Here is a 25,201-nt window from a genome sequence, read left to right as displayed (position 1 = left end):
GCAGCCCAAAATTTGAAGCCAAAAAAGTCCATCCATCCATTATAAAAGTAATCCAAGGTCAATTAAAAGTAATAAAAGGTCTTCTGAAGAGAAGCAATGGGTTTGTGTAAGAAAAATAATATATATATAGTTCAAAACACTTACACCACGTCTGACACGTCGCTCCAGTTATGCTTTTTCTATAAGTTGAATACGGAAGGCCATCCACCGGAAGCTAGATATTTTCCTTTGTGATAAATATGGGTATTTTTATACACAAACCCATCTATTATAGCTTCAGAAGGCCTTTATTAACCCACCACAGATGTGTGGAGCACTTTTATAATGGATGATGGATGCACTTTTTTGGGGCTTCATATTTAAGGCTGCCATTACAAAGCTTGGATTAGCCAGGATATTTTTGAATATAACTCTGATTGTATTCGTCTGAAAGAAGAATGTCATATACACCTAGGATGGCTTGCGGTGAGTAAATTATGGGCTCATTTTTGGATGAACTATTATTTTAAGACCGGTCTCGAGTACAGCAACACTATAACTGAACGGATCTGTTTTAACAAACTGATAGCCCAAATTATATAAAATAACATAACCTGTGGACACGATGATATTTGTACAACATAATCTTTTTATTTTTTCTTCAGGACCATGCAAAATCACTGAAAAGTGCAACGGCTGGCAGCAGAGTGCGAATGCTGTTTTTGTTCTGGCATACAACTGCCCGTCTGAAAAAGCAATGCTCGGAGTAAACCCCGAGATCAATGTGACCGCTGCAGTGTGACAGTAGCACATCAAAGAAAAAACATCAACGAACCAGTCTGGACACGGTCAAAGCCAAACCAGTCTACTGGACATCTTTACAAGGAATTCATATTCAATCCAAGCATGATAATTATGTTCCAGATCAACATATCTTACACCTAAAATATGCTTTTGTAAAAGGCATCTTGTCAGTCCTTGAACAACATAACAGCACATTCAGTGTTTGTCTCAAAAACATCATAATAGAGCATGGTAAATATTCAGTTTGGAGTCAAATAATATTTTCCTTTGAATCCAGAGGTATAAAGATTTGCACAAATCTCATGAAACCTGGTCATATTTGACTCTAAATCATAAAAATCAAATATATTTTGCATAAAGAGAATTAATTCTTTGTTTTAGAACCAGTAAGAAGTTAAAGTATGTAAAGATAAACATGTTTTACTGACAAATTATCATTGTAATGCAAGAACAATATCATTCTTATTTTATATAATGATATATTATTAAATGTATTATTTAGTATGAAATGTATATGACTAAAACTGTAAATGATGCTCGTGTCTCCTACCTTTAATTTAGACTGATTTAAATAAAAGCATTGAAAACACAATGATGTCACAATGTCAGAAATATAAATGGTGCTAAAAATAGGCTTCATTTTCTTCATGCAAAACATACTGCATTTTTATTTTTTTGGGATTCTAAAATTAAATGTGAGCTGGTGACGCATTGATGAGATTCACCCATTTCTGGACTGCTCTTATTAATTCAAATGTAAGTCTTAAAAAATGAATAGTACACATACCTACCCACCTATTAAATTAAACTTAGTCTGATAAGCTAAGGCAGTGTATCGTGTGTATCAAAGAAATTATTAAATTACTCCATTATTAAATTACTCCACTCTCTACAACATAATCCTAATATTTTATATGCTTTAAAAGACCTTCAGGACAGGGTATTCTGCGCTTAATGTACAGTAAAATGAGTAGTTTGTAAAGATAGCAGCTTCAGTAAAGCCCACCCCACTTTCCCTAACAGATATTTAAATACAGTACAAGTTTTGAACAGACACACATGAAAATAAACCAAACCGAACACATTAACACCGAGTAAATGAAATAATCTCTAATCATTGGATTTATGGCACTGGCGGTGTTGTAGACAGTTCCATTATTTGTAATTCCCAAAGTCAGTTCACAGTATTGTCTTAAAACATTTAGTTGAGTCTAAAAATATATTTCTATATTTATAGATTGGGTTGTGTACCACAGTATTGTTGCGAGTTGATGCTTTTCAGAAGTGGTGTATGTTCCAGCTCAGGTCTGGTTGCACAGTGCTTCAGAGTCGCTCCGTCTCTCTGCGAGGACGGAAAAAGACAAAAGGAAAAACCTTCGTTTGAACAATCAAATGCTGTGGTATCGCATCTGTCACAGCGCAAGTGGCAAAGACTTACCGTTGCTTATTAAACACAGCTATTCTTGTAAGGTCACCTGGAAAAAACAGCATTGAGGAAAGTTTCAATTTCACAGAATTGAGCCGAGGTGTTCTTCATAAGGCTTTCCGGACCACGCCAAATTGATTGGAATATCCTGAATTAAAGGCACAATATGTATATTTTTATCCAAAAACCACAAATATCACATTCATTTGTGCCCTTCTGTTCACCCATGGGTGTGCTGGTCTGAAAACGAGGTGTGTTGTATAGTTGGCGTGTTGCTATTTTGAGGAACTGAAATTGACTGTGCCATTGACCAATAAAAACATACGTTACTAAAAACACACCCAGGACTCATTGAGAGACCAGGTACAACCCTTTTGGAGCATACGCCAGGGACACAGACCTTTTTTCCCACCGTTAAACTAGCAAAAGTGGATTCGGATATGCCCTAAGTGCACTTGCACCGTGCGCTTCAGTCCGTGCGCTCAGACCTGTTTTACCATGCCTAATATCCCTCTAGCTCACTCCAGTGTGCAACAGCGTATAAGCCCTTTCAGCACACTCAGATAATGTCTCTAATATGATAAAACAGCGCTTTGTTACCCCTCATAAGCATGAGCGAAGAAGTGGAAGCGATCGTCTGCGGCAGAATAAAAGCTCCGCAAAATCAAGTCGTCATCAGGCTATGCCTTTGTTTTGAATCAGCGGCCTCTAGTGGTGAAAAATGACATATTGCGCTTTAACGGTAGTAGTTGCACGCAGCCTGACAAAGACCTAGGCTTGTCGAAACGTTGCATTACATGAAACTTTTATGGGAGCAGCGATAGCAGGTTTCCTTTGCATGCAAAAGTCGTCCAGATGCAGTTAAAATGAACATCATCTCGGCCCTCAAGAACAGGTGCCTGGAAGCAGCCTGGGGATATGTTCATTACAATGAAATATCCATTTGCTTTAATGGGTATTTCATTTCTATTTCATCTAATTTCTATAGCAATTAAAAAGAAATCAAATTTGATATATGAAGCAACGTACTCATGACACACCGTTGGCATATTTTCCAGAATATCCATCTAAAGTTTGATACTTAAAAAAGGCTTCGGGCCAGATAACAATACTGATGTGAATACAGAAAACATATGAGACATTATTTATCTTATATAGGGGGTTATATTTTAAATATAAAACATTTGATGCATCCAAGTGTTGTTATTTTATTTAAGGGAAAATGAATGCTGCCAAATTAGTATTCAAAAGTTTGCTGTCAGTAAGATTTTTAAATGTTTTTCTTCAGCTAGATTTTGCATTTAGGCTGCATTTATTTGATCAAAAAATTAAGTAATACTGTGAAAAACTATTACAATTTAACTTAAGTATTTTCTGTTTACATTTATTTTAATCTTGATCAAAGCTGAATTTTCAGCATCATTACTCCAGTCTTCAGTGTCACATGATCCTTCAGAAATCACTCTAATATGATGATTTGCTGCTCAAGAAACATTTATGATTATTATCATTGATGAAAACTTATTTTCTTCTTAATATTTGGCAGCGGCGATTTACAATAAGTGAAAATAGCGATAGATTCTATTTACACTGTAAAAATAGCAGTTTTTTCTTTGCAATAAATGTAAATAGTAGTTAGATGCTATTTATACTTATAAATAGTGGCATATACTATTAGTGCCTCAGTGTTGTTGTACATTAAACGGTATGCAATATTAAGTGTAAATGATTATATTTATTAAAATGATTAAATGCCACCTACCCTAGTGAAAAAAACTATACCAAAATGCCTTTCATACTAAGTTGCTTAAAAATCCATTAACATATTTACTGACATATCACTTGAGACTTACTGGTAAAAATATTAAACTTTATTTGGAGTACTTCTTTATCGCACAGTGCACATTTTTTAATATGTTTAATATCACTATTAGTAAGGCTAGTGTGATTTCTATATAATAAAAAGTATTTAAATGCAAGATATTTAGCACAATCACATATACTTTAGTAAATCTTTAGTTGGACGGACCTCAGCACAACTTCGGGATAACTAAAATGCATCAAGTACAAAATTAGTTTTTCCAATTTAGCAGACCTTAAGTATATTGATTTAGTATACTAAAAGTATAATTATAGGGTATTTATATTAAGTACGTAATATTTAATTAAAATAAAGGCATATTTTAGTATATTTATTTGTCACTAGGGCACCCCTCCACCTACCCTAACCCTAACCGATAAACACTTTATTATTAAACACGTTAGAGACTTTACTTCCACTTTTCGAATATGTTCTTAATTTTTATTGAAAATAAAAGCCTTTCCGATCTGATATGTTATGGGAAAAGGGATTATAGTGCGTTCGGCAAAAGGCGAATTCAAACTCGGTTCAGTTTCATCAAAACCTTCTGTCACATGGCTTACCCCTACGTTACTTGTACTGGTGACAATCTAGAGTTTTCAGTCATTTTGTCTGGCCCAACCAGATGTCAGTGGGCGGAGTTAGTGTAAAAAACATCTGCCAACAAGGCGGGCTATTTAAACATAGTGTAAATAGACACTCCGTTGAAATGTGTGTGGAAACGAAAAACATTTCTAGTATTCTTTGATCTAATTCTAAATCAATCCAGTTATCTGACTGGTTCCTGTTTAACAGTATTTTAATGCAAAGATTATAAATATAAAAGTAAAATGGAGACTGATGACGGTTGGTTGAGTCATTTGGCATGGGTGGCAATTTGCATATTCCAACATTTCACATGCAAACCTCTCTGCTGATCTTACTGCTCCATCACTGCTTTTACTTAGGTCTCCGTATGTTCAATGGTCTCACCAGGACATTCTGGTCCTGCTCCTGCGTGTGTCTGAGCCGTTCCTCCAGCTTCAGATCTCTGTTCAGCTGCTTCTCCAGATCATGTCCATAGAAATCCCCCGGCTCCAGCTTACCTGCGGCCCTATGAGAGCAGAAACACTGTGAGCACATGCCCAGGAGATCTGGATGACACGTGATCACCCACTTTAGCAGGTGAAAACAGCAAGTGATTCAGCAAAAAAAAGCTGTTACCCGGATCTTGAAGTGCTCCGTGCGTGGAGAACGTCTGACGTTGGGAATGTGAGGTCAGAGAAGCTGTCTGTTTCACTCCCAGCCTCTAAACATCATCATAAAGACATCAGTGAAAGACTTACTCTATCATTGGTGGTCATGAGATTGATCGGGAACAATCAGTATTACCTGAGTTAAGTTCTTTCACCAGTGAAGACATTGTGTTGGTTATGGAGTCGGCAGCTACCAGGAGATCATTTCTTAAATTCCTTCTGGAGCCTTCAAAAAAAATAAATCAAATTATTTCATATTAAATATTTATAATACTATTAAGTTATATTAATATTAGTATTTATTCATTGCTATTTTAATGATTTAATAATTATATAATATTACTCAATATAATGCAAGGTACAGTTTTGATTGATAGATAAGTGCATTTAACTCAGTTTGAATCAGTTCTTCTCAACCTTTTTAACTCCAAGGGCCCATACTGCAGATAACAATATTCAAACTTTTCCAGTTCTTCATTATTTACTGGATAAGGATTAAATATATATATATATATATATATATATATATATATATATATATATATATATATATATATATATATATATATATATATATATATATATATATATATATATATATATATATATATATATATATATATATATATATATATATTTCTCCATAAAATATTTTAGCTTGGCATAGCTAGAAAGAAACATTATTCATTATTAAAAGGCACATGAACATTTATGGTTTTATTAACTTGCATGACTTTTCCAGGTCTACAAGACATCCTCATTTTTCCAGATTTTCCAAGAAAGTTTTTGGATGGATTAGACAGTTAAAATGAATTTCTAATTAATTAAAGAATAAAGAAATAAATATCTTCTTCTAGATGTTTTGGCTTATTTTAATGTTTGTTTTCACATATTTTCCAAGGTTTTGTATTGATTAGGCAGTAGCAGGAATTGAAATAAATTCCCAATTAATCAGAAAAATATATATATATATATATATATATATATATATATATATATATATATATATATATATATATATATATATATATATATATATATATATATATATATATATATATATATATATATATATATATTCAAAATAATCATCTTTCATGATTTTGAGGCCTCAGAAGTTTGCTGAGGCCCCTTGGTTGAGAAACACTGGATTACAGGAAGATTTGGGGTTCAATATGCTTTCGTTAAGCTGTTTAAATGGAATCTAGAAAAGCACTCTTAATCCAAAATGATTTAGACAACTTCACAGATCAAAAAATAAACATGTTTATGCAGCATAAGTCAACTGATTTGAACCTGTTTTTAACCTAGAATATTCCTGTCATTTCAATCTGCAGCAGTATTGCCAATCCGCAGAATTGGGCTACTTTCATTCTGTTGCACCTCCCCACCCGGAACGTGATTTTACCCCCTCCCGGAACGCGATTGGGCTAGTGATTCGGCAGGTTTTGAATAGCAATTGGGCTGGTTTTGTTTTACGTAAACCTGGCAGCCCTGATCTGCTGTATCATTTGGTTTTAATTGGCTGAACTGATTACATTACCCTGAGCGAAGGCCTGCTGCACCTCTCCTCCCAGGCCCATCAGCGAGTCCTGAGGCGTCTGACTGGGTGTGGTATTGCCAGATGTTGATTGGAGGGGCATGGGGATGGGTGTGGTATTGCCGGACACTGATTGGATGGATGTGTTGATCGTGTGGCTGGGGGAGGAGCGAGGGGAGAGGCCAGGGCCTTGGGTCTGGAGAACAAAAGGAGATTATTATAAAATAAAAATCTAAACTGCTTAATCCAGTTTTAATAGCTTAACTAAAACTAAAACCATTCAAAATCCTTTTGCAGGATTTCTGCAGGTCTTATGAAGGTACATTTAAGATTTTTTTCTTAAAGGGAGAAACACAATGAGCTGTACTGGCAACACTTCAGAGTTTAAAAATACACCTTCCAACAGATATCAATTACTTTTTCATTAATTGTTTACAAAAAAGAAGCTCGAATTGCTCTGCTCTCAACCACTAGGACAGACGTAACTTTTACTGATCGCTCTGTGTTATTCTTCCTCAGTATCTTGGTCCTGTTTTCCAGTGCATACATATAAAGATTCTTACATCAAGACGCATTTAATATACTTTATATTATATAAAATATAAAGTTGTATATATAACACTTTAGTATGGGGAACACATATTCACTATTAACTACGACGTTTGCCTCAATAAACTCCTAATTTGCTGCTTATTAATAGTTAGTAAGGTAGTTTTTGTAGCATTTAAGTTTAGGTATTGGGTAGGTTTAAGGGATGTAGAATAAGGTTATGCAGAATAAGGCATTAATATGTGCTTTATAAGTACTAATAAACAGACAATATCCTAGTAAAATGCATGCTCATAAGCAGCTAGTTAATAGTGAATAACTGACCTTAAAATAAAGTGTTACCATAAAGTCTTGTTTTCTGTGAAATATATCAAAATGCTTATGATTAAACAAGAACAAATATCTCACCGACTCACTTAATTTTGTTTTAAGGTTTTAAGCTAATTTTTAACATTTCCATTAAACTGTACCAAATATGTTTAGATATTTGTATAGAAAAACAGAACAAAATACTGAGGAAGATATTAATTGTTTGCAGTACTTGCATTATTTAATGCCATGACTTAAGACCTTAATTTTAAGGTCTTCATTTTTTTTTAAAGAAATTTTAAGACCCACAGAAACCCTGTTTTTGTTAATTCGCATAATTGTTCAATATTATTAATTATTTAAAACATTAATACATACGTAAAATAACACTGAATTAATCATATAAACACTGCAATATTAGGTGTTCATAGTGTCTGAATGAGTGTCAAAACATTACATAAAATACATTCATTTTAAAGTTAATTTATTGTAAATAAAATAATGATCAACAACAACTTACAGTATTTCAAATAACAGACATTTTGTAAGAGAAATATTAAATGTTTACTGTGTCGTTACAGTGTATTATATATTATAGGGTATTATAAGGTTAGAAGTTTGCTTAAAATCACACAAAGAAGAATTAGAGTATGTGATCGCCGTTTGGAAATGTATAATGAATAACAGCATGCATTAAATTTGTGCAAATGAACAAATGTAAGTTCTGGATGCCAGACACAACCAACACAACACATTTTATATTGTGGTTTATTATTAGGGAGAACACACACACAACATACAGTGAATGTCAAGTCAGATGAAGTTACTGGGGCTCTGAGACTTACAGCTCTTTTAAGCTCTTCTTCCTGTAGATGGAGCAGTTCACTCATTAACAGAGATCTCACGTTCTAAATGTAACTTCTTAAAATTGTGTGTGAGACCTTTTCTACCTTTAACAGAAGCATGAGCTGTTCTAGTTGGACCATAAGTTCTCGACGGCTGTCCTGAAGGGCCGACATCCTGTGCTCCAACTCCTCCTTCCTTTGCCTGAGACAAAGAAAGCCACAAGGTTATCATTATATCTTTAACATGAACTAAAAATGAACAGCCTGATAGTTGCATGTCCTCTCTCTGTTGTTTATTGTAATTAGGCAAACAAAAAAATCTGTGCCGAACACAATTTGCATGGATGTTGTAGTGCCGCGTAGTGTCCGGTTAAACGCCCGTTCACACCAAGGACAATAATTCGAACTATAATGAAGATATGCTTCAAAAAATAGCTCTAAATTTAAAAGAATAACAGTCAACATCACATCTATAAGGATAATGCCACAGAGAAACTATTTCATTGAAATCCCTTTCAGAGCGTTTTTTACAGACCCCTTCCAGGAAGGCCCTGCTAAATTTCCACACAGCTGCCTAAAAATGTGTGATTAACTCCGTAATATGTACACTAATTGGTGAAATGGCAAATGAGTGGTCCTCTGCTGCTCTCTACTGGTCATAGTGGTCATGTTAAAGGTGTTTGTTTTCCACCAGGTGACAGACATCCTCCACTAAAGCACGGCACATGTCCATGTCATCTCCATGAAAGAAAATAATAAATGTAGATCTTAAAAGTTAATTTCACTGCAAAAATGTAGTTAATAATAATACTGTTTAAAACAACACATGTTTAAAAAAATATATACTTTACCCACATATTGCCAATCTAGACATTTACAGTAATATAATGTACAGGTTGTCTATATTCTTAATCAATGTGAATGAATATTAGCTGGTTATTTCAAATGATTAGAAATTAATTCAATATTCAGGGATTGGCTTGATGGGTAGTGTACAACCTGTATTGTTCATGCCTACCCTAGTATACAAACAATACATTATTATTTTTTGTATTATATTATTTCCTATTATTTATAATTTTTATTCATTGGGGGCTGAGGCCCCATAATATTGAAATCAACTAAGGCCCCGTCCACACATAGACGCGTTTAGCTGTATAAGTGAAAATGTTGTCTCATATCAGCATATCATCCAAATGGATACAGCTTTTTGGGAGCATGAAACCGTTAATTTTTGAAACCAGGTCCCAGAGTGGATAAATCTGCAACCGACACCCTTGCGTTTTTGTGTGTATGGCGAATCTGTATATTTTGTGAAATGGTGATATCATCACACCATGTCCGGTACGGTAAAGACTATACGGGATACAGCTACGGCCACTGGGCATGCACACATCAATATTGTGTCATTTAATGACTGTATTTTGAATTATTGTAAGCTTGGCTTAGGGTCGGGGTAGATGTAGGCGTCAATAAAACAGAATCTGGTAAGTAGCAAATGTATTTATTATTTCATCTGGAGATTTTGACTCACTTCCTACAGTTGCTGTACCCCTTCGAGCCACAACACTTCTTCTGTTTTAATGTATTTCTGTGGCAGAATTACAGCGCCACATACTGGTCTGGCATGTATGCTACATCATTTTGAGTCGGTTTCAGTGTTTTCATGTGTACGCAGATATTTCTTGAGACGAGGGGAAAAAAAAGATTGGATAGGGAGAGTTCTGGATTCGTGTGGATGTGACCTAAAATTGAACGGGTTTAGATCAGTTGTGAAGCATTTCTCAAAAATGTCCAAACTCCTTGACAAATTATTCATTTAATTTAATTTTCGGGTGAATTAACCCTTTAAGGACAAAAATTACCCCATTGAAACCCATTAAAGGTAAAAATTGTAATAATATTTTCATCTCGTTTTTATTCGTTGACAATTTTCATCATCAATTTTGTCTTTCAAAACTGGTTTTAATGTAGTTATCGTCTCATTTTTGCCAGTGAAAAAATGTTGTTGATTAAAATTATGTCGAAAATGATTTGTCAACAAATTAAATCTGAAGTAGGTTTTAATCATATGTAAACATCTAATTTCCATAAATGTAACTATGGTGTCCATTGTGCAAATAATAAAACAAAAACACATTTAGAAACCACAACTAATCAACACTAAGCAAAGTAGATTATCTTACTTCGCTAACAGATTATTTAGTATGAATCTAGAGCTTTTGCACCAGAATACTGTGTTACTACAATTAATGTTACTGGAGTAAAACCATAGTAAACTTTCTAAACTAAAGGACTAGAGCGTACTTTAATACGCACACATGCATGACTCAGTTCACCGTTCGAATCTGCACGGTGACATGGCGATGTCCACAAACAGGAAGGAGTCTTAGTGTTGCAAATTGCTTTTAAAGTACTTTCACTCATTTGTGAGAGGAGCCATGATCAGGTTGCACTCACTTTCAATGCAGTCTATCTCGTAACCATCAGCATCTGTTGTTCACCACATCCGATCAGGTTTCACGTCTGATTCACAGCTGTAAGCTGTCTCTCTCTCTCTCTCTCTCTCTCTCTCTCTCTCTCTCTCTCTCTCTCTCTCTCTCTCTCTCTCTCTCTCTCTCTCTCTCTCTCTCTGTGTGTGTGTGTGTGTGTGTGTGTGCAGGTGTTTACCTGAGCAGTCTCAGTTCAGCCAGCAGCGTTGGGTTTTGTTGGCTTTTGTCTAATGGAGGCTGGGAAGCTTCTTCATGTTGTTGTCTTAGACGTTGTATCTCTTGCAAAATCTCCCTAAAAATAATACACAATTTATTAACTTTAAGAACACAAAATCAAATCACTATGCAACATCAAAATAAACTCAAACTTACTTGTTCTTGTTCTCTAGCTCAGCGATAAGTTGCCTCTGCTGTTTATTGGTGTCCAGACAGAGAGAGATGTCTGCTGGGACTCTGGTCTTCTGTTAACAACAGTCAGATTATAGATAAACAGTTATTTACATATCTATAATGGTTAAAGTGTTATTTATGTGCCACAAGCTTAACTGCTAAAATAATGGTTGTTTCCAAACTGGTTATCCAAACACTCCCATTGTCTATAACATCCTATATCTGTCTATTACTATTTGGACAAACAGTTAGCAAACTTAACGTACTGAGTGGTAGAATGTTTATTTGAGCGAGTGTTCTGATTGGCCGTCTTACCGCTGCAGCTCCATCAGCAGCCAATCGGGAGGCGTAACGGGCAATGAGGCAGTGCTCATCATCCTGGTTTTTACAGCTCTCCTGGAAACTATCAATCAAGTGTCAAAAATGGAGCTTTAAAAGTTTACTTTAAAGTTACTACTTCATAATCACAAAGGCGTTTACAGTAACATTTATATAGCAATTAGGAGCCTGTGCAACGTTGAATTGATATATACTTCGAGCAATGTATATATACATTCATATAAATATATTTGTGTTTTCAAGTTGAAAAATCACAAAGTACTTGCAACATTTATAAAAATAGGTTTTATAAATCAAAAGAACATTTTTAGTGAAATTAGTCACCAATAATACCCTAATGGCATAATTAAATAGCATCGCCAGCACATTTCAGGATCTTAGCAAAGCATGAAGACCATAGAGCCACAGTTTCCCCAAAAAACAACGCAATGTTAGGAGCAAAGGCAAGGATAATCTCCATATTAGATATCTTTGCTGGGAAAACACAGCCATAGCTAAGGGTGTTAACTAATGGGTAAACATATGATCATATACTGTAGCCAATGGTATATGTTTCTATGGACAGAAATAATCATGTCCTTGAGCATATCAGTCTTTACTTCATTCAGATAGAATAAAAGAGCTGTTTAAAGACTAGTGGCCAAGACTATAGTAGATTACTGATGCTGTATTTTTCTGTTTTTGCATATCAAATAGATACACAAATCTCCCCAAGAATGACATGTACATCCACACACACACGCACACGCGCACACACACACACACACACACACACACACACACACACACACACACACACACACACACACACACACATGTTGGTCTATGTGGTTTACAGGGACTCTCCATAGGAGTAATGGTTTTTATACTGTACAAACTGTATTTTCTATCCCCCTACACTGCCCCTGCCCCTAAACCTACCCATCACAGGAAACATTCTGCATTTTTACTTTCTCAAAAAAACATCATTTAGTATGTTTTTAAGGCCATTTGAATTATGGGGACATTGGATATGTCCTCATAAACCACATTTATAGAGTAATACCAGTGTAATACCCATGTAGTTATACAAATTTGTGTCCTCATAAACCACATAAACAGGCTCACACACACACACACACACACACACACACACACACACACACACACACACAAACACACAAACACACACACACACACACACACACACACACACACACACACGTTGAAAATAATTCATACAATCATCAGTCAAATTAGAAGTTTAATATTGGATGGGAACAAAATATTATTCCAAAATTATTCCAAAAATGTTTGTCAAATAAGAGTATGGGATGAATTTATTTAACCCCTGTGCGTCTTCCCTTTATGTCTTTTGTCTTTTTGCCTGTGTTAATGCCACTGCATAAATGTAATTGAAATTGTACTATTTCTTAATTTCCTTTAATAAATCTATTTCACACCAAATAGTTACATTCAGGAATGAACCCACTGAAAACTGCAATTTTTAATGCCAGTGCCATTTAACTATAAAAACTATGCAGTCTCTGTTGATAGGCTTTCATTCTGTTGACAAGGATTAAAAAATTTAAAAAATGTACTTTTGTTTACCAGATTTCTCAGGTTTTGGCTTTTTTCTGTTTTCTGATTCTCCTTTTAAAGAGCCAATTGGGTAAATGATTAATCTATAATTGCGTTGGTGTTGATTTGGATGTCAGATTGTATAATTAAAAAAAAATGTGTGCATGTAATATTTGAAAGAGAGAAATTATACTGTATTGCAAATCACAAATCCCAGCACTGCCTATACAGCTGGAGCTTTGCTGGAATAATGGGAACATTTTGGTTCTGCGTCTAAACAAAATCTTACTGAAAGTTCATTTTGTGAGATATGAACCTCAAATTTGGAACACATCGTAGATGGTTTTGATTTTCTAGGCATCAAATTTGTTAACTAAAATACATATTTAATATTAAAAAAATAATGAACTAAAACCTCTATTAATTATATTCCTTAAAATGAGAACTAAGCCTTCATAAGCTTCATATTTTTATGTAATTTTTGTCCTCTAAGGATCTCAGAGTAACTTTTTTAAATTGATGCACAAGGGTTTAGTTGGCATTATCTATTTAATAAGCAAGGGAGGGATGTTGTTAATATTTTTGAGCTATTATATTCATACATCTGGTGCAATAGAGCACCACAGTAAACTTGCCACTTTTTCATCAGTTCTGGTTTCAAATGTATTTTTTCCCATTCATTTTATCCACAGGCTCTGAAGAGAATTCACAGCATCTGATTGCAGAAAACAATGACATGAAAACACAACAATAAAAGATTGTGTACTTAAATACTGTGATGAGGGATTAACCTAGACATATTATGAATATTATATTTAAGAATTTGGTACATGCTTTTATCCAAACTGACGTTGCATTCAAGATATGCACACATCACTTATATGGAAGTTTGTTTCTGCCACAGAATAATAAATTAAAAAAAAGGTAATTGCACATTTTTATCTGATCTATTCTGATTTCTTTTCTCAGAATTGCGTGATATAAAGTCACAATTATTTTTTAAAATGTTGTATTCTGTGGCAGAAACAAGCTTCCATATTTACATGCATTCCCTTTGAAATCAAACCCATAATCTTTATCTAATGGTTGAGATACAGGAATGCTATATAAATCTATATAAACATAATTTAAATAGTAAAATTGTCAATGATTATAAGTATAGAACAATATGTTTGTGCATTTATTGAACTTATATTGTATAGTTTACTGCAAAATAGTCATATACACTATATATAAATGATTTAAGAGTGCAGGGAGACTCGATTATGTCAGCTTCTGGAATTGGTGAATTATGGATATAAAGTCCATATGGGTAGTGTGACTTTGAAATCACACCGTATGGAAACACATTGCTAGCTCATGGTAGTTCTCTAATAAGTTTTATACATTGGCTCTCTATGGTGAAAATGAAGGGCATTACCTCTGGACTGTTGTGCTCTATGGCAGTGAAATGTAATATGATCAACACAGAGTAAATACACTGCTTAAACACAACAAAAGCCTAGCCAGTTAGCAAGCTGCAAACATAAGACAGAATTGTGGCCAGAATAGTCACCATCCCACATCTGGCATCCTTTCTAACACTCGGGAATCAAATTAGGAACATTTAAAATGTGGAAAGACCTGCATAGTTTCTTCAAATTATTAACAATGTTATATTGAATTCTGCATACTTCCAGATTGACATGGTGACCTTAGCTATAAAAACAGATTAGGAAGAAAACTGCCACAGCAACCTCAGACAGACCGACAGCTCACACTGACCATGAATGGTCCTTTCGGAGGAGATTCACATAAAGTCCGATAAGTATGTGCTCGTCAGCGAGCCTATCCGCAATATCGAGGTTGTACTGAACCCTGAAACCATGTTTCAGAAACACAGGTCACGTCACAATGAGTGTGATGACTTTAAGAAGAAACAGCAGCAGCTTTCTAATGGTGAAGTCTAAAAAACATTCTTATGATTCATTATTTAAATGTGATTATACTAGCATTAGTTCATTACTTTAGTTAACATGAACTAATAATGAAAAATAAAGCAATTGTTTCTTCTAAAGCATTTATCAATATTAGTTAAGTATAACTAATTTTAACATTTACTAATACATTGTTAAATTCAAAAGTATCTATTAATATTATTTAATGGACATAAACTTGCAATGAACAGCTTGCAATGGACAAAGTTTTCTTGGCTGAACATATGACAATCTGACACAAAACAGTATGACATGTTAGGGTGTGTTCACACTTGGCATGTTGGGTCGGATTAAAACGAACCCTGGTGCGATTGCTCTGTTAATGCGGTTCATTTGAATAAGTGTGAACGCTGCCATATGAACCCTGGTGTGCACCCAAACTACTCAAAAGATGGGTCTCGCCCAATCCACTGGTGCGATTCGACTGAAATATTGATGCAACACGGACTAAAGAAATGATAACAAACCAAAAACAGGACATGATGTCACAAGATGCGACTCTAAAAACACTCAAGCAAATCTATTTTTTCCCGCCATAGTGGCGAGTTTGCCCATCACAGTTCGGTACAGGCGTCAGAGTCGTGTCTCCGTGCGGCAGATCTTTGTCTCTGTGTGACGGAGGGATTCCTGACGCCGTTTTGACTCCTTTACACATTTTATAAGCTCCTCACAAGTTCACCCAAAATACAACCATATGTAGGCTAAACACACACACACACACACACACACACACACACACACACACACACACACACACACACAACGAGCGCATTTAGCCGCATACAACATTATTTTGGATGTTCGGCAAGATCCGTCATGAAATATACATAATAAAAGCCGACCAATCAGGAAAAAAAAAAGTACAAGTGTGAACACAACCTATACAACAGGCTGTCCATCAATCCCTCACAGCCTTGTTTTATTTGCATCTACTCAAAACACATGTAGCCTATTGGTAGTTCTTACAAGATTATTATTACTTCACAATCACTAAGAACAGATAATAGTGACATACAAACATATTTCAATTGGACTAACTTACCCTTTCCCTTTTAAAAGATCTGGGGTCGTCCGGGAAAACAGCTTCATTTGCTTTGTCTCATCATGAACACATCTTTTTACACCAAAAATGACACATAATAAAACAAATTAATAAGCAACATGCATACTTAAGCACGTTTAGAACACACCATATAGGGATCTGAACATGTGTTTAAACCAGTATTATTTTCATATAATCTATATTAGTTTATACTATTGCATTATTTGTTAATATTTTTAAATATATTTTTTTTGTGTTCAAGTTTTAGCAATTGTATGTGCTTATAATTTTATATACTGCATAATAATAATATATATATATATATATTCATTTGGTGACATTAGTTAACATGAACTAAAAATGAACAATACGTCTACAGCATTTATTATTCTTAGTTCAAATTTAAATATCGCATAAAACATCCATCCATTCAGTGAGTCGAAGTTAAAAAAAATCATTCCTTCCTAATAAACTTATATCCAGGAGAAGCCACTGGATATAATAATTTTGTATATAATAAACGTGTGTCTCAGAGCACGCAGACAAAACACAATAAGGTTATCCATTTCAGAATGACCAAAACAGCATTTCAGATATTGTGCAATAAGATCGGTCCGCCGATTAGTCCAGTTATGCCGTCCCATTGCGAAGCACATGAATTTTTTGATGCGCATTGAGGAATTTATTCATTAAATGTGTTTCCATCATAGTTTATGCGCATGTTTTCTCATCAGATACAACGTTTATCTGACTCAATAGAGCGCATGTTTTTCATGTGTATTTTTAAGGTAGCGGGTATATGCACTAAGGGAAAATAGCATATTTTCTTAGCTATAATTGCTATTTACACCAAAGTGCAAATAGCTGTAGATTCTATTTACACAAAGTGAAAATTACATTTCCTTAGCGATAGATGCTATTTACTAAGTGAAAATAGTGATTTATTCTATTTACACCATGTAAAATTAGCAGTTCTTTGCAATATGTGTAAATAGTAGCCTAAGTAGATTTCTACTTTATATTGACAGATACATACTTTTTGCATCTTAGTATTGTTGTACATTAACAGGATGCAATAATAACAGTTTTAATGATTATATTTATTAAAGTTATTAAATGGATGCCACCTTAATGGGACATTAAAGCCCTCCCTACACCTACCTCTAATCCTACCTAATAAATACTTGTATTATTATTATTATTAAAGATTTAGTTAGGAACTTTATTTCCACTTTTAGAACATTTTCTTCATTTTTATTGAAAGTAAATGCCTTTCCGATGTGATATGCGATGGGAAAAGGGGGACGAGTGAGCTCAACAAAAGGCAAATTAAAAACTAGTCAAAACCTTACGCTCTACTGACTATGCAACTGAAGGGACTGAATCACAAGCGTCTTTTAAAAAAATCTTGTTTGGACCAACCAGGCATTGTTAGGAGGAGCTAGTGTGAATAGCACTTGCCAATAAGGCTTATTTGCATTTGGTATAAATAGACACTGTTTTTTTTTTAATGTGATATCCTAAAATGCACAAAAAAATAGGTGGATGAAACATAGCTAATGACAACACTGTTATACAAAACATACTTCTCTTGAAAGTTTGTGTTGTACGGTATTATACTCACGTTTTGCTGGAGTAAGGGTTTCCTGAGGAAGGCATGGAGTGAGAGAGTATGTATTCATTTCCAGTGTTTACAGGTCTGGGAGGCCTGGAGGAAACGCAAACACTAATTCAGTCGTTGCGACCAAAACGTGCCTTACTGTAGTGCCAAACATCTCAATTTTTGTCAAATCCTACAACATATGAGGATATATGACTCTATATCACTCTACTTACCATGTGTCCCTGTTTTGCAGCATTAAAGCGAAAAACACAAGGCAGGAAAATGTTAGCATGCGCAATCCACGTTAAATCTGAGCAGAATGTGTTGGATATGGTGATGTCTGAGTTTACATACACGACATGAGTGAGGTTGAGCGGTTTCTCAGGTGTATCGGGGAACATCGGGTAAGGAGCCTCTCGACTGGTGGCACAACTCAGAGACTTACTGAGAGCGTCTGACAACTTCTTAGCTGGAGATTTCTGGAGAAAAATAAAGGACAGTATTGAACCAGAAGAATTTACATCCATAAGAATACAAATTATATTCCTTCGGCTTTCCTATAGCTCAAACAGTAGAGCATGGCGCTAGCAACGCCAAGGTTATGGGTTCAATTCCCAGGGAAAGCAAACCTTAAAAAAAAAATGCAACGTAAGTCACTTTGGATAAAAGCGTCTGCCAAATGCATAAATTTAAATGTAAATGTAAATTAACAGAAAACAGATTTTTTAATGTTAATGAGAGAAAAGAGAGATTAGTTACATATATAGGTCTTAAAGGTAAAGTAACAGATCATGCATGTTTAATTCTAGTCAGAGACGGGTTGGAAAATGGCCATGTACTAATTATTTACTCACTTTAAAGCCCCCCTGTAGTGAAAATCAAGGTTTCAATGTTGTTTGTGTGTCTATGTGGTGTTTTTAATATGCTTTAAGACAAACCATGTGCAAATTCATGTCAACACCATTGCTGAGTATTTTCTCTTTAAAACTGCAGTGAACTAAAGACGGTCTTAAATTAGTGGGGCTAATTTGCATCTTCACAGAACCACGTATTCTAAATGAAGCAAGGGTGTAGGAGTTACATTCAAGCTATTTTAAGGCATGAAGAATTTTTTTTTCAAGGAATTTTTTTAAATGTCAATCCCTACGTCATCTTGGTGATCAAAGATGAGTTTTAAGGAATAAAGCTATTGACCACAGGGGGACTTAGAGCTCTTAGGAGAAATATGTTTTTCTAAATATTGTATAAAATGCATATTTATATAGTTTTGGCAATCTTTAAACAGCAAATCATCACATCAGAATGATTTCTGAAGGATCATGTGACACTGAAAACTGGAGTAATGATCCTGAAAATTCAGATTTGATCACAGGAATAAATTACATTTTAAAGTACATCACAATAGAAAACAGTTATTTTAAATTCTAACAATATTTCACAATATTCCAAAACAACTGCAGCCTTGGTGAGCATAAGAGATTTCTTGAAAAGACATTACCTAACCCAAATTTGATTTATTTATACACAGTTAATATATCCGCCATGTTGGCATCGGAGATTGAACAATCCATATTAGTCAGCCAATAGAAATGTATTGCTCAGAGTTAGAACATTTAGTATAAAGGCATAAAGCGATTTGAATGTTTGGATGACGGGCTCAGGCCGTCACTGACACTTACTCACAGTCACGCTCCCACATGGCCGTTCACCTACCCATGACATGTACTCCTTCATTTGGTGCTGGTTGCTATGGCTGCCCGAGGCATGGCCCCTCCAAAAACACTCTTGGCAAAGTTGGTAATTATCACATTGTTGGCAACGATAGCGGAATCCCATCATGCTCTGGCTGTGGCAGTAGGAGCACTCCACAGGATGGAAGACTAGAGAGGAGAGGAGCAAAATAAACAAATATTTATAAATGATAAATTATATATATATATTATAAAGATATTATATATATATGTTCATAATTTGTATGTTATGTTTGTCATGTTTTGCTACAAAAACGAAGGATGACGCACCGTTTTCAACATTTGCCAGCCGATGCATCAGCGGTAACCAAACCAGACACTGAGGAGGAGGATCCGACATGAATGTGTCAAGAAACACATTGAGCGAGACCCTTTTCTGTGGAAGGCCAGCGGTTAGTAAACAAATGAGTCAATAAATACCCTGAATGTACAAGTAAAAAAAACGTGCTATTTACTTTTTACAAAGAAATTGTGAATGGTGCTTTAGCACAAGCTAAAACTTGCTGGTGGTTTAAGGACGCTGCTGTGCATTTGCAACTGGGTGGTTGCTAGGCTATTGCTAGGTGGTTGCTAGGGTGTTCTAGGTTTTGCCAAAAAAAAATCAACCCGTTTTACTTTCCGCCATGCTTTTTTAAAATGTATTATTATTTTTGAAAGAAGTCTCTTATGCTTTTATTTGATCAATTTGATTTATTTTCAATTTGAAAATATTATTATAATAAAAAAGCTGTATTTTTATGGAAACCATGATCATTTTTTATTAGGATTCTTTGATGAATACAAAGCTCAAAAGAACAGCATTTAATTGAAATTGATTTTTTTTTTGCAACATTATAATGTCTTCCCTGTCACTTAAAATCAATTTTAGTGCATCCTTGCTGAATAAAAGTATGAATGCACAATATATTAGCCACCATATCGGACGACATATGTTCATCTTTAATGTTATCGTTATCAGCCCTATAAGAAAATTTGGCCGATATATAAGCCGATAAATAATGTATTATATATCCTTCAGCTGAGACACTTCAGATGCACACTGTCCGCCATAATGGTTCTGAATAACTTAAAATATGTTTGGAATCACTTCAAAAAGGAAAATACGGTTAAATGCAACATGTCCAGCGCAAGTCTGTCATATAGACTACATAAAATTATAATGAGAACATTGTAATCGTGTATTTGGGACATGGCTTTAATGGTGAGACTTTGGTTTTTGTAATCAGGATCTCAAAAAACATAAAAATTTGGATTTACATTTATCGGCCTGATATCGGTTATCGGCTTTCAAATATAAAGAATTATCGTATCGGCCAGAATTTTCATATTTATTTTAATTTCTATCAATTTCTTTCAAAAAAACTAAATCTAACTGATCCCAAACTTCCAAACGATGTGTAAGCCTGATTGTTTAAATAAGTAATAGCACGCCTTGAATGTATTTAATGTGATAGGCGCACATTTGCACTAAATTACATTAAGTTATACATATATGTTCACAAACCTCTTGTGGAAAGCAGGATCTTGTGGACTGCTCGGTGTACCCAAAAGATGGTCCCTCAAAAACCGTCATGGGTAGTTTCAGCACCTCCCTTAGGAACTGGTCAAACTGTGAGTATATCATTATACCGTTTGGGTCCGATATCTGTGAAAATACATCTTGAGGAAAAAAGACATCAGGAGTGATTCATTTTATCCTGTCAAAAGAAACTATGTTAATTTAGATCCAGGTAGATTTAAATAATTCAGAGCATAATGCAGGCAGGAAATTCATTACTTTTGAACTTTCTATTCATCAAAAAATTCCACCAACATATGTATAAGCGTTTTCAACATTGATACATTAATACTAAGAAATGTTTCTTGAGCAGCAAATCAGCATATTCGAATGATTTCTGATGGTGAGCATACAAGACTTCTTTCAAAAACATTTTTAAGAATCCTCAAACTTTTAAACATTAATGTAGTGTAAAGTTTTATTACTAGGAATGACTCAACAGAAACAAGCCAAAAAGTTTGAACTACTCTTTCAACTATACTGACATGGTCAGCAGAGGCAAATATGCCTCTTGGTTAGAAGTGACTTTCAAGTAACGACAGCTGCTCTGACCTTTAAAATGATGATAGAATGATTAATCGAGTCCATTCACTTAAGCGTCTATTAATCAGCATCAAACCATTGAACACTCATCAGTTCAAAGGCAAATCCAAAGTGAAACTTACATCTTAGTTTATCCAAAATCTTCCCTCCACAGAGGGCAGCCAGGGCCATCTTCACCACGAAAACAGAGATCTTTCCCACACCTTCCCTAGAAACGACACAATTGTCATCTAACACATTTAGACGGTCACATATAGCAAAGGAAGTGATGTATAAAGCAAGTGAAGATTATGAAGATCATGTACTTCAAATGAACTTTCTACTCTTAAAGAAATGGCATGCTAGACAGATTGCAGGCTAGACAGATTCTGTCAGGGTTTCTTACGGGTCGTAGGCCGCTAGCAGGAAGTTGAGGAGGTAGGAGATAGACTGGTCTACATTGATCTGGTGTGTTGTGGGCAAGCGCTTATTCAGCTGGTAAAAGATGGTGGACAGTATTGCTTGCAAATTTGACACTGAGAACTCTGTGTTGAGGTCCATGGAGTTGAGTCTGTTTTCCCGGAACACCTCGATAATATTCCAGATATCCACCAAATGCACTGTAAGAAGCGAAGAACAAATTGCAATAGCTGGAATTGCATAATTTCCAAAGACTGAAGCTACTGTGAATACTAAATAAAAGTTGCATTCGGAATGTTAATGTGAGAAACATTTAAAGGGTTACTTCAGCGATTAGCATATGGCTTTGTATCAGTAGAAACCATGGAGTATATTTAAATGATTGAAATATCATCCACAAGAAATATCATTCACTCTCTCTCTCTCTTTCACACGTTTACCTCAGCTCTCATCACGAGAGCTCGTCAGCTCATTCATCACGGTGAATGTAATCTGACTCCTGCAGCGTTAGTGCTGTGACATCAATCATTATATTGAACAGACACGTTCAGTTTTTAATTGTAGTGTCTGTTCTCTAACTCAGTCACAGTAAACGAGTAGCGGTGGCTTTGGGAGTGGCCTCAGAGGGCAGCAAAATATTCTGGGAATTGTTGCCTTTCATCCCCATGAGACAAAAATAAATGTTCTGTCTTTTCTCAGTCTAGAAGGCACCAAATTCAAAAATAATTTCACATTTCTACTACAATAATGACCCAGTTTAAATACAGATTCATCTTCCCAGCGCTGAAGTACCCCTTTAAGTTATAACAGTAAAATCTTTTCAAACTTACAATTGCACCTCTTCTGAATGAACCTCAGCTTGCATGCAGTCCTATATGTTGACAATCTGATGGAGTCCAGATCTAGTGCACCTGTGAGATGAAACCATAGCATTTATTAAACGTACATGGCAGACCGTACAGCTTAAATGTGCCTAAGAAGTCTACTGCTCTTCCAGCCTTGTCAAACTGTGGTCAAGAGTCCAAAATCCCCAAAATAAAAAGGGCTTTGGCACATGTGTATAGATTTGAAATGCATTCATTTTATGCTAAGTATACTACAAACACATTTACATATTTATGTACTTATGTATGAATAGCCTGCACTATAATGCACTTTATTTATGCGGAAATAGTGCTGAGGTCCACCTTAAGATATATTTAAGTACATTTGATTGTGCTAAAATGGAACTATTGCAAGTATAGAGGGTATGCATGTGACGTCACCGACTGAGTGGCAAAAAGACATAGAGGCAGCAAAAAACACACAAAACGCATCTAAAACGGGAAAGAGCTTTAAGATTGACTGTACAAAGATATTTGACAAGAAATCTGAGGTTTATTTTAACACACAAAAAGTTTCGAAAAGGGAAGCAAATGTCCAGAGTAAAAGAGATCAAAAAAAAAAAAACCTCACCTAATTATTTCTTGTGGCCTGCGTATTCACAACCAGTACAAATTGCCATGCAGCTTAAGACTAGGCGATTTCCTGTCCAGATATTGACTTGGGACTATATTATGAGAAATCACAGGCGAAGCACTGCTACTTGGGCGCAGAGATATCACACAACACATTTTGATCGCTCAACAGCCGGAGGACGTGAGGATTGCCCAAGTAGCAGTGCTAGGAAACTAGAAAATTGCCTAATCTTAAAGAGGTAATTAGGTGGGGGGTTTTTTGTTTTTTTTAATCACTTTTACTCGGGGCATGCTAACTGGCAACATAGGATTCCATTCATTATGCTAAGCTAATCTAATGGCGACCCTGCCAAACTAAAACAATGCATGCACTGAGACAAAAATGCATTTGCCCACATATCTAAATGTAGAAAAGAAGTTGATTAAGCCCAATTTCTAAAAACCGTGAAGTGTTCCTTTAAAATAAATATTTTATTTTAAAATTAAAAGTATGCATCCTTACTGAATAGAAGCATTCATTTCTTACAAAAAAAACCCACACCTTTCTGACCCCAAACTTTTCAACAGAAGTGTATTACCTACTATCGGCATGTTAGCTTGAGTATGGACTGAATGAGTGAAATACATACGCATTTCAGCAAACAGTAGTCTTCTGTCTGCCATGGCGCTTCTGTTGTGGCCTGACTCTTCAATCATTCTGCGAAACATCACACATGCAGAAACAAAAGGACAGTGTGACAGACATCCAACAGCTGTGAAGGCAAACTGCGCTGCAAATAGACCTTTTGAGGAATTAACAATTATTATGGAACAGCATTTATTATTATTCATTACATTATTTAAGCTGTTAATCCATCAAAACTTTAACTGCACATTTTATAAGATTAAAAAAAATAAAAAATCTGTCGACACAACAAGATAAACTCAAGACACTGAAGTGCTACATAAATGTCAGATCTGCCTAATTCAGAGTTATAAATTTGCAACAAAATAGCGAGTTTGATCGGACCCACATGACGTCAACAACAAAAGATATGAGAGCATTTTCCCCTCCTTTTTAAAAGTTGATCAGACTGTTTACTTCGCTATGCAGCTATACACGATTATTGCTAATTGCATTCATCATTATTGTAGCATTGTGTTTCCCTGCTGTCTGCGACCCTACCAGATTAGACCTGTGACCCACGTTCCTTGGTGTAAGTGACGCGTTTATCTCCCCTTCTTCTTGTACAGAGACATTTTGTTATGATTCACATAGTACAGCTGTAACAGAGGTTTGGGACTCCACTTGTGACCTTGATTAAAAATAACATTTAAAAGATCACTGCCTTGTGTCCTTCAGTACAATATCATGTTCTTTTACTGTGAGCAAACAACAGCTGTATAATATAGAAGCTTGTTTCTGCCACAGAACAAAACAATTTAAAAGCAATTTGCAACTTTTTATTTCACAATTCTGACTTTTTTTCCTTACAATTGCACGTTTAAATCTTGAAATTGTGACTTTTTTCCCTCAGAATTTAGCCTGGAGGCCAGCCGAACT

At 35.1% G+C, this 25,201-nt stretch overlaps 1 protein-coding gene across 7 annotated transcripts in view; it reads right to left on the bottom strand.

Moving 5' to 3' along the window:
• Positions 1 to 608: 608 nt before the first annotated feature.
• dtna (dystrobrevin, alpha) overlaps positions 609 to 25,201 on the bottom strand; it is a 32,588-nt gene continuing 7,995 nt past the window's right edge. For 2 of the 7 annotated variants that reach the window (XM_067434525.1, XM_067434524.1), the window contains exons 2-22: positions 24,288 to 24,355; positions 23,032 to 23,112; positions 22,188 to 22,401; positions 21,925 to 22,010; positions 21,206 to 21,360; positions 19,972 to 20,077; positions 19,664 to 19,830; positions 18,305 to 18,429; positions 17,972 to 18,055; positions 16,348 to 16,419; positions 15,094 to 15,186; positions 11,746 to 11,833; positions 11,413 to 11,501; positions 11,219 to 11,332; positions 8,654 to 8,750; positions 8,549 to 8,569; positions 6,849 to 7,041; positions 5,442 to 5,531; positions 5,274 to 5,358; positions 5,043 to 5,163; positions 609 to 2,125 (exon numbers count right to left, since the gene is read on the bottom strand). In XM_067434525.1, coding sequence (XP_067290626.1) covers positions 2,015 to 2,125; positions 5,043 to 5,163; positions 5,274 to 5,358; positions 5,442 to 5,531; positions 6,849 to 7,041; positions 8,549 to 8,569; positions 8,654 to 8,750; positions 11,219 to 11,332; positions 11,413 to 11,501; positions 11,746 to 11,833; positions 15,094 to 15,186; positions 16,348 to 16,419; positions 17,972 to 18,055; positions 18,305 to 18,429; positions 19,664 to 19,830; positions 19,972 to 20,077; positions 21,206 to 21,360; positions 21,925 to 22,010; positions 22,188 to 22,401; positions 23,032 to 23,112; positions 24,288 to 24,354 — 2,259 coding nt within the window. In that variant the 5' untranslated portion in view covers position 24,355 and the 3' untranslated portion in view covers positions 609 to 2,014. Of the gene's footprint in view, positions 2,126 to 2,221; positions 2,358 to 5,042; positions 5,164 to 5,273; positions 5,359 to 5,441; positions 5,532 to 6,848; positions 7,042 to 8,548; positions 8,570 to 8,653; positions 8,751 to 11,218; positions 11,333 to 11,412; positions 11,502 to 11,745; positions 11,834 to 15,093; positions 15,187 to 16,347; positions 16,420 to 17,971; positions 18,056 to 18,304; positions 18,430 to 19,663; positions 19,831 to 19,971; positions 20,078 to 21,205; positions 21,361 to 21,924; positions 22,011 to 22,187; positions 22,402 to 23,031; positions 23,113 to 24,287; positions 24,356 to 25,201 lie in introns of those variants that run through there. The other 5 variants (XM_067434529.1, XM_067434530.1, XM_067434527.1 and 2 more) reach the window with 5 other exon arrangements.

The sequence above is a fragment of the Pseudorasbora parva genome, chromosome 24 (genome assembly GCF_024679245.1).
Source record: "Pseudorasbora parva isolate DD20220531a chromosome 24, ASM2467924v1, whole genome shotgun sequence".
Classification (NCBI taxonomy): domain Eukaryota; kingdom Metazoa; phylum Chordata; class Actinopteri; order Cypriniformes; family Gobionidae; genus Pseudorasbora; species Pseudorasbora parva.
The sequence above is the reverse complement of the archived record's forward strand: the minus strand, read 5'-3'. Positions and strand labels throughout refer to the sequence as shown.